The sequence below is a fragment of the Trypanosoma rangeli genome, assembly GCF_003719475.1.
Source record: "Trypanosoma rangeli strain AM80 chromosome Unknown Tra_15.4_contig_00501, whole genome shotgun sequence".
In the NCBI taxonomy this organism is placed as follows: Eukaryota; Euglenozoa; class Kinetoplastea; order Trypanosomatida; family Trypanosomatidae; genus Trypanosoma; species Trypanosoma rangeli.
Genome location: NW_021706248.1, coordinates 1 through 9,257, shown reverse-complemented (window position 1 = coordinate 9,257; position 9,257 = coordinate 1). Strand labels below are relative to the sequence as shown.

Here is a 9,257-nt window from a genome sequence, read left to right as displayed (position 1 = left end):
ACAAACTCCTCGTAGTTGATCTGGCCGTCGCCGTCCACGTCCGCCTCGCGGATCATCTCGTCCACCTCCTCGTCCGTCAGCTTCTCGCCGAGGTTCGTCATGACGTGGCGCAGCTCAGCAGCGGAGATAAAGCCGTTGCCGTCCTTGTCAAACACGCGGAACGCCTCCTTGATCTCCTCCTCCGAGTCCGAGTCCTGCATCTTGCGTGCCATCAGCGTAAGGAACTCAGGGAAGTCAATGGTGCCGCTGCCGTCCTGGTCCACCTCGTTGATCATGTCCTGCAGCTCCGCCTCCGTCGGGTTCTGGCCCAGCGAACGCATCACCGTGCCGAGCTCCTTCGTCGTGATGGTGCCATCGCCGTCCTTGTCAAAAAGCGAGAAGGCTTCCTTGAACTCCGAGATCTGCTCGTTGGAGAGTTGGTCGGCCATCTGAATCACGGGTCTTGGTGGAAGTAATTCCTTTCTTGTTGTTGTGTTGGTTGCGTTGTGGTTTGTGTTGCTGTAGAGAAATTATCACTCGCCAACTGAGGGGGGGGGGGGCAAAAAATGATGCAGGCGGCGTGGAGAGGGTAGTGAGGTGCGAGGAAACAGGCAGCGGCAGCGGCAACAGCAATGCGTAGCATGAGAGCAAATGAGCGGCAAAACAACAACAACAACAGGAAAAAGAAAATAAAACAGATGCGGGTGAGTGCAATGCCGGCACCCCCCAGATGCAAACACACACCTGCATGTAACGACAGAGAACAGCCTCTCACCCCCGCCCCTGAAGCAACAGCCGACTACAGAGTAAGAGGCCATGCATGAGCTGAGGATGAGTTGGGGTGCTGGCGCGAACGAGGATCAGAGAGAAGGAGCGAGAACACCCACAAGCTCATGCAGGTGAAACCAGGAAGGTCCCCAACGCGGTGGTCACGCCACATTACTTTGCCCCCCTCATGGGGAGACACTTCAGATTCCCGCGGAGCTGCTCCATCACGCCATTCGCGTCCAACGACTCCACGGCGCCCACCTCGGACGCATTCTCAATGCCTTTGGTCATTGTCAGAAAGTACCGCTGCAGGCTGGTCGTCACTTGACCCTTCTTGGCATTTCCACACGACAACTCGGCACGGTATTTGTACGAGATGACGCAACTCATAGGGGCACAAACTGCCACGGCGTACTCAATGTTATCCGTCGGCTGCGGCTGTGAGGTGAAGTATTGCCACTCATGGCGAAGCTCCTCGTCCTTCGCAGCGCACGAGCCCTCCACACAACCGACAGCGTCGCGTGGTCCTAACTGTCGTTCGCCTTTCCTGCGCTCCTCATCGTCTTCCTCCCCTTCCTCTTCGATTGCTTGCTCCTCTTTCTTACCTGACGAGTTGCTGCCAGACACAGAGGCAGATGCATGGCCGTGCTTCTTCGCCTCCGCCTTGTCTTCCTCGCCGATTTCGGATGCCTCCTCCACACCCAATTCATCCTCCCCGTTGTCGTCATTGTTGTGGGTTTCGGTTGCCACCGACGGCATGGACTCATGCTGCTCCGCCGCCTCCCGCTGACGCATCAGCAGTTCCAGCTGCACCTTCGACAGTTGATTGCCATTAAGAAGGGCACCGTGGAGGCGGTCCTCCTCGTCCTGGTCCTTATATTTCTCCTGAATTTTTTTGAGCTTCTTCCGTTGGTGCTTTGTTAGCTGCTGCGTGCTCTTCTGTGAGGGAGGGGCAGCCACAACCTTGGCGGTACCGCCGCCTCGCTCGGTTCCCGCGGCTGCCGTCGTTGGTGTCGGTCTGGTCGCTATAGAACCCATAATCATCCCCTTTTGGGTGAATTTCCCTGCAGCTGCGCCGTGGGTTTGGTGCTGCTGTTGTGGCTGCAGTGGTTGTTGTTGTTGTTTCGGGCGATGGCGAGGCCCACGCAGCTCCGCAACAGACGGCAACGGGCGGAGTGCAGTGGCACTATCAGGCGAAAGAAAGGCACCATTTCCGCTGATATCCTCGTGCTGAGGGCCGCGTTCGCCTTCGGCTATGAAGTTTGGAAGCTCATCATGGTTGGTGGGGTCAATGCGGCGAGCGGTGACGCGGAAAAGCAGCCCACACGCAAAGGTAAGCGGCTGCGGACGCAGGTAGTGCTTTTCCCCGTCATAAAGGTAGCAGCCACTGGCGGTCCCCCCAGTGATCTGGGACGCATGCACCCACCATGCGGCGACGGTAAATTTACTTTCCCACGCAGAGCTGCGGCTCACGCACCATGCACCGGCCTCATCGAGACTTGTCATGTGGATTCGACATACCTTTGCCTGGGGAGCCGGTGAAGAATTGCCTGCGTCCTCCACAAAGGCGGTGGTCCAGGCGGAGCCAACCGGCCGAAGTAGACACGGGAAAGCGCCATCCACGTCACAGTGCACAAAGACATCCCCCAGCTGCATGACCCGTCGCACGAGGATCTCCGTCGTCTGCGTGTCTTTCCCCTGCAACACGAGGTCGCCGGCGGAGGTGCGAAACCACGCAAACTTCTCCCACCACCAGCGATGACGCTCCTTCACAATGGCTTTCTTCGTCTTCTGCTTGGCCGCTACACGCTCACCCTTTTTCTCAGCTCCCGCCAACGCCTTGGCGGTGGCGGCGACGGTTTTCTCGTACTTGGCCCGGTTGGATTTTTTCTTTGCAAAGTACGTGGCCGCGTTGGCGTACGCCGTCTTGCTGAGGTCCACCTCAATCGCCAATGGTGTCACGTCGCAGGCCTCCGCGTCTTCGTCCTCCGGCTCGTTGGCCTCCACCAGCACCGACATGCTATTGCGCTCAAGGAAGAGCTCATGCACCATGTACGCCACGGGGTGCCCTTCTGCGTGCCGCCGCCGCAGCAGCCCGCGCAGCGCATCCCACTGGATTCCTGCGGCAAGGGCGCCGTTGATGAGCCCAATCGCCTCGTCAATCTTTTCCGCGTTGTGGATGATGTACTCCCCTTTGCGCTGGTTCTCCTGCTCCTCTGCCTCGAGGGTGCCTAGGCGGCGCTGGTGGTCACGCTCAAACTTACTCCGCTTGGATAGCACGGAGGTTGTCTTCTTCTCATTGTGCTGCTCAATCTTCTCCGTCTCGGTGTAGAGGAAGAAGGCATCGCAAACACCGCCGAAGCTTTTTAAAAACAACGTCGCGACGCGGTCGCCGCCGTACTGGGCAAGAAGCACGGGGCTGAAGTCATCGTAGTGCACCGCCTGCAGCTGTTGCGGTCGCTCAGCCAGGCTTGCATCGACCGTCGTTTCCTGCGGCTTCTCTGCCTGTGGTTTGCCCTCGCCAGTTTTCGCTGCTGCTGCTGTTTTGGCCTGCTTCTGGTACGCAATTAAATACCCGCCACCAGGCAAAGGGGAGAAGGCGATCTCCCATGCCTGAAGCATCCCGGGCAGCAGCTGCTTAAACATAGTCTCCGCGTCAGAGGTTAGCTCGCCCTTCTTTACATTCCTGACGCCGGTGACGTTTAAGATGTGATCGGCAAGAGCGGGGCCAAAATGATGCACCGCCGAGAGTGTCGATCGCAGCGTCTCGTAGTCGGCGTGTCGGGCAAAGACAGCGTGCCACTCCTCACGCAGTGCCTCCGTGCGATGCCGCCGCTGCTCTTCTGCAGACGGCGCAGTGGACTCCGCCCGCAGCTGCTCCTCAAAGGGTCGTGTCACAGGGTACAACTCCCGCACGAACATCTTGATGTCGTCGTCTCTGTGTGTGCGGAGGAGGAGCAGGATGCGGTACTCGTGGTCGGTCAGCACCACGTTTCCCTTCGAAAAGAGTTCAACAATGATGTGGTAGGAGGCGCCCTCGCCCACCCCGAAGCGAAAGTCCACCGTTCGATCGTGCTGCAGCTGCGTGACGGAGTCAAGGCGCCAGGCCCGCACGTGTTTGCGGAGTTTCAGCGTAAACTGCAAGGGCACCTTGGGCTTCTCCCGCACAAGCTGCGTGAGATGCATCCGCACGCCGCTTTCAAGCAGCAGCGTCTTTTTGTTCTCGCCGTGGCCAAACTTGAAGAGAAACATCTTTGAGGAAATGTCATAGATGTTCAGAAGGCGCAGGCCGAGCAGCTCTGAGCGCATCTCCTCCACGGAGGCCCGCACGTCAAGCGCCGTCATGCGTTGCTTCACCATCTTTTCTCAGCTGTATTCCCCTCCTCTCAGCAGCCCGCAGCCGTTGCGACAATTATCCTTCTTTTCTTCGGCGCGTTGCGTGTGTGTGTGTGTGTGTGTTAGTTGTCTCACTCCTACAAAGCGTCAGACAGGCACTGCGACCCCTTCACGGTAATGCTCTGGCCGTCCGCCGAGAATAGAAGCAGCAGCAGGAAGGAGAAGGAGGAAGAGGAGGAGAGAGAGAAATATGAAAAATGGGCGGGTTGCGGCCCCACACTTGCCCATAGTGGACGCGGCGGAAGACACACGTGACAGCTGTCACCGCCTCAATAAAGCCGTGGCCACCAACATAAAGACACGCCCAAACACACACAGAAGGAAAGAACGAAATGAAAAGAAGAAGTAGAGGCCGCGGCGCCCCACCGGCCTGTCCCACGTCCCCTCTTCCTCTCCCTCAAAGCAAGGCAGACTATACACAAAACATACTTCACCTTTCTAAACGCTTTTTCTGCTAGCCAACAGCCCCACGAAAGCCGTCGAGGCCTGTTTCACTGTTGTTTATGTTGCTGTTGTTTTCCCTCTGATTAATTCCCCCCCCCCCCCAATGCGGGTGTGCCACAAACAAAGACGTGAGTGTGCCAACAATAATAGGAATCGTAGCAATCTTAGCCGTGATGATGGCAATGCACGCGCGCGCGTGTTTCACCGGCATGGGCTTTTTACATCATTCCCCATCACTTCTGCTTCATAGTCGTCGTCCTCTTCCTCGTCTTCGTCATCCACGTCATGATAAACATCAACATCAAGCGGCGCCTCGGCTTCCATCCCTTTCAACAATGGTACTGCTGCGGTTGCCATCATTGTCTTCGGTGGTATCCACTCTCCTTCTGTTCTTGCCCCTGCTGCCGCTACTGCGGGTGGCGGTGGCCACACCGTCTCAAGCCGTTGCATGACCTTGTGCACCTCCTCCAGCGTCATGCCAATCCCACACGCCATGACAAGCATCGGACACGGCGGCACCTCATCCGTGTGCATACCGTAGTTGCGGAAGGGCAGCCCGCAGAGTGGTTTTGCCACCTGGTCGGGCACAATTACACGCGGCCCAGTTACGGCGCTGCGAAACAGACGCGCCCCTATTGCCTTTGCGTTGGCCGCACCCCCCACCGTATGCATGCTCACAGCGAGGCTAATGTCGTTCCGAGGCCTCACGCACGCCGGACAGGGCGGTAGCGCGGCGGTGTAATCCTCACCTTCGTCATCCAGCAGTATTTCACCCCTGACCTTCGCAAACCGGCGTAACCGCTGCTGCAGCGTCCCAAACACCTTGTAGCGGCTCTCCCAGAGTTGCTGAAAGCCGCAGCGGCCAAGGCTCAGTGCAGTGATGAAAAGGTCCATAACAGGCGAAATACTCGCACGCCCGGCGTACAACGCGGCGGCCCGCTCTACGAGATATGTTTTCCCGCTAAGCACAGCACCACCCACAGGGACAAGAAAATTTTTATCCCCCGACTGTACCATGGCGTCCACACGTCCTAGCTGCATCGCAGTGTCCAGACGCTGCATGATGACGCGGCTTTGGACGCCATAGGCGTTGTTAACCACGTACGGGACATTCAAAACTTTGCACAACCGGGCGATGGCAAGAACGTCATCGGGAAGGCGTGGAGCAAAGCAGCTGGTGGTCGACAGCACACAAAGCACACGCTCGGGACCGCCAACACGTCCAATCGCGGCGGAGATGTCGTCCAAGTGAACCTGGAGAAAGTACGGATGCAGGCCAAATTTCCCGCCCTTACGCGCGCTCCCCTTGCCGTGCCGCTGCAAGGGCGCATGCCGAAGCTCCACAACCTCCGGCACGAACCCCGCTGCCTCGATGCATTTCAGTGCTGTTTTCTGATCAATGCGGGTCCAAATGACACACCGAGGCTCGTCCTCAGAAAAACTCACCTGCATCTCTGCATTTTCCTTTCGCCTCGCATCCCGCCACTGCAGTGCCAGGGCGCGGAGCACCAACGAGAGTGTCATGCCTGTAGCCATGGGGAATACCACCGCAGACTCAATGGACGGCGCCCCTGCAAGCCGCAGCAGGTCCAGCGCCATGCAATTCGTCAGCTTATGGATCAAACTCGAACCCGCCGCCTTTGGCTGATCGCTCAGGATGTCACCAGAACGGCCAATTCCGTGGGCGAAGCCATAATGCCTCCGCGCAACGAGCGGCACAACGACGCGGCCCTCCCGCTCCCCGGCACCGACGTGTGTAGGAAAGTTATTTGTATCCATCAGTGCGAGTTGGTGCAGCAGCGACTCAATGGCAACGTCCGACATTCCCTGCTCGGGGCAACGGCGCTGCGCAAGGATGGAACGCACCACACGCTCATTGGCGCGAAGCGCCTCCCCTCCCGCACGAATGTATCGCGCCGCCACAAAACCCTCCGCCAGCGACAAGGCCCGCTCGTTCATTCGTGTTGTCCACGTAAAGCGGGAAAGTGCAGGTAAGTCGTGCGTCTACCAAAGTTCAAGTCTGCGTATACGTTGAGCCTTCCACCTCACCTCCAGGCGGTGTGGTGCAATGGTGTGTGCAGGCAGTTACAGCCAAACAAACAAAAAAAAAAAGAAGCAAAGGAGAAAAAAAACAAAATTTGTGCTGCCAGCGACAAAGTGATTTGAGCAACGGTGGCGCGTGTCGCCAACGAATCCCTCTCAACCGGCCAGACAGCCATTTCCTCACTCTCCTTCTCTTTCTCCTCCTCTTTCCTCCTTTTCTCTCTATCTCTCTCTGTGTATGTTCTCCCCATACCGCGCAGGCTTCGGCCCGCACACGTGCACTGCACACACGCCACCTCACGGCTTCTACTCCTCGTATCACGCCCCCTCTCATCTCGCCCTCCTCGTTATTAAATGCAGTTTATCGGAAGAAATCCTAAAGATACACATCCCACGCAGGGCCACAAACGACACCATCTTCGCGTGGCGTGAGAGACGCACCCAAGCACTCAAATGTGGAAAAGGGCAAGCGATGCGCCACATGCAACCACGACGGTGGAATTACCACTTTTCTGAGATTGTGCGGCTGCCATGCTGCTGACGACAGATCCGGTTGTGTACACATGTCGCAGGGAGCCATGACCACCGCTCATCAGCTCCCCGGCGGCGGTGCAGACGTGCAGCTCGTTGCCGCAGGCAAACAGAAGCTGGCCATCAGAGAGCGCCAGCACTGCCGCTAAACCGCAACGATCGCGTGGCAGGGAGCTTGAATTGAGGGCGGCGAAGCTGGACACCGTCAGTGCCCGGGCCTGCTGCAGTGTATCGCGAGGACACACGGCATTGAACGCAATCGCCCACCACCCCGACGTGGTGCAGGGTTGGCCCGGTCGCTCAACGGAGTGAGTCTCTGTGCCAGCGACAATGAGCCGCATTTGATGAGCAGCAGCGTCGTAGCAAAGCGCAGCATCATTCACGACAATGTCGCTGACCGCGCGTGAGCCCTGCGCCACCGCCGCCGCACAGACGTTGTGCACAACTGCCGAAAGAGTGTATGCGTACAGCACGTGTGGAAGTGCCCGTGGCCCCCCACGCAGCGGGTCGTCGCCTGCCAACATGGAGAGCCCCACCTCGCTCTGTCGCGCCTGCCGCTGCAGGTGATGCTCCAGCAGCAGCTGCACCGAGCCCCCCACCACACTGCGTGCGACGTAGCGCACCTCACCGCTGTCCAGCACGACAACAAGCGCCACATCCATCGTGAAGGCCGCGTGGTAGCGCTCTGGCACCAGCAAACGCACCACCTCTGCTGCCGCAAACGAAGCGCAAAACGGTTCGCTTGTCGGGCGTCCCACATGCGGAGAGTAATGTTTAGTAAACGCCTGCGCCACCGCCTCCGTCGCCTTCGCCTTTAGCTGCTCATCAAAGCACTGCGTGTCAACCAACGCCACACACGTCGCGGAAGCCGCCGCAACAAACTCCGGGCGCCCCGCAGGGTCGAAGCCAACGCAGACGTCCGTCACCGGGTCCTCCACTGAGATTAGCCCATCCGAGTACGCGCGGAGGGGTGTCTCACAAACTTTGAAAAGCGCGGGCTGGTTGCCCCCAACTCGGCTTTCAACAACGAAGAAACACAGTGATCCATGACTTGTCCCCACAACGCCCAGCGCCGCACCAGCGTCCGGCAGTGGCACCACAGTCATGCAGGTCACAAAGCCACTCGTGAGCACGAGGTTCCCCGCCACCGCGGAGGGAGCCACCGCAGAGGCGGCATCAACAGTCACACCGCCCTGCATCGCCAGCGGCCGCAGGACCGTCGACAAAAGGCCCACGGAGACAACACCACCGCCTGCGGCCACCACCACACCACCGCACGGCAAATTAACGGTACGCACAGCCACCACGGGGTGGGGCAACACGTACCCGCCGGTTTTCTCCAACATCTTCGTCGCTATCACAGAAGGCCTCACCAGTTTGGTTGACGCTGGCATCATTGCAGCCTCCGTCCCAACGGCTCCACCTCCTTCCCGGCCTCACTCCAGCTGCCAGCCACCGCCTTTCACGTCGACACACCACCAATACTCCGTAAATACACAACCCAGCCACAACGCCACGAACACAACTAAGAAGACAACCTACTACACACAAAACAAAAGCAAAACATACCACAACGCAGCCACTTCGTCAACCATCCAAACTAACAAGAGTCCCATACAACGGGGCAGAGGCAAAGAAAAACAAGTCACACCGCAGACACCTCCCCGTCCCCCTTCCGCGATGGGAGCGGCGCACCCCCCGCCCCACCACCACCACCACAAGGAGGCAGGCGCAGCAGAAAACAAACAAACAAAACAAACACATGGCCACTCCGCGCCTCCGTCCCCTTCCCTTACACCCTCACAGTTAATGTTAGTGTTATCCCACCTACCTAGACGCACACGTGCACGCACCCGCACGCTCACTTGAACACGCGCCCCTCCAGCACGGGCTTCGGGATCGTCGGGCCCTCCCAGCACAGGTAGTCCGTGATGCGCTCCCGCTGCGCCACGACGTCGGTCACCTCCTCCCAGTCGAACAGCTCCGTGTCCTCCACCGCCGCCACAACCTCCGGCATGCCCTTGCCGCGGAACACCCACAGCGCCACAATGTCGTGTCGCTTCTCCTCCCCGATGATCAGCGCGACGCCGAACGCG

The 9,257-nt window shown here is 58.7% G+C and overlaps 4 protein-coding genes and 1 pseudogene across 4 annotated transcripts in view, besides 7 other annotated features; 1 reads left to right on the top strand and 4 right to left on the bottom strand.

Annotated features, from left to right (window-relative positions):
• The window catches only part of TraAM80_09036 (calmodulin), a gene marked incomplete at both ends in the record, with an annotated part of 1,419 nt that extends 991 nt beyond the window's left edge, over positions 1 to 428 (bottom strand). The window contains one exon of the mRNA XM_029385744.1: positions 1 to 428. This exon is cut by the window's left edge and continues 991 nt beyond it. Coding sequence (XP_029234402.1) covers positions 1 to 428 — 428 coding nt within the window.
• Positions 429 to 463: 35 nt separating this feature from the next.
• Positions 464 to 502: a microsatellite.
• A 136-nt stretch (positions 503 to 638) lies between these two features.
• Positions 639 to 676: a microsatellite.
• A 242-nt stretch (positions 677 to 918) lies between these two features.
• On the bottom strand, positions 919 to 4,107 carry TraAM80_09035 (uncharacterized protein; the record flags this gene model as incomplete). The annotated part of the gene is made up of 1 exon (XM_029385743.1): positions 919 to 4,107. The coding sequence occupies one exon, from the start codon at positions 4,105 to 4,107 to the stop codon at positions 919 to 921; it is 3,189 nt and encodes a 1,062-aa protein (XP_029234401.1).
• A 76-nt stretch (positions 4,108 to 4,183) lies between these two features.
• Positions 4,184 to 4,206: a microsatellite.
• A 78-nt stretch (positions 4,207 to 4,284) lies between these two features.
• Positions 4,285 to 4,327: a microsatellite.
• Positions 4,328 to 4,788: 461 nt separating this feature from the next.
• Positions 4,789 to 6,546, bottom strand: TraAM80_09034 (SLA/LP autoantigen-like protein; the record flags this gene model as incomplete). The annotated part of the gene is made up of 1 exon (XM_029385742.1): positions 4,789 to 6,546. One exon carries the CDS (start codon positions 6,544 to 6,546, stop codon positions 4,789 to 4,791), a length of 1,758 nt encoding a protein of 585 aa, XP_029234400.1.
• A 133-nt stretch (positions 6,547 to 6,679) lies between these two features.
• Positions 6,680 to 6,723: a microsatellite.
• Positions 6,724 to 6,809: 86 nt separating this feature from the next.
• Positions 6,810 to 6,864: a sequence feature (GA-rich).
• A 215-nt stretch (positions 6,865 to 7,079) lies between these two features.
• Positions 7,080 to 8,558, bottom strand: TraAM80_09033 (uncharacterized protein; the record flags this gene model as incomplete). The annotated part of the gene is made up of 1 exon (XM_029385741.1): positions 7,080 to 8,558. The coding sequence occupies one exon, from the start codon at positions 8,556 to 8,558 to the stop codon at positions 7,080 to 7,082; it is 1,479 nt and encodes a 492-aa protein (XP_029234399.1).
• A 150-nt stretch (positions 8,559 to 8,708) lies between these two features.
• Positions 8,709 to 8,736: a microsatellite.
• Positions 8,737 to 8,751: 15 nt separating this feature from the next.
• On the top strand, positions 8,752 to 9,257 carry TraAM80_09032 (hypothetical protein; annotated as a pseudogene).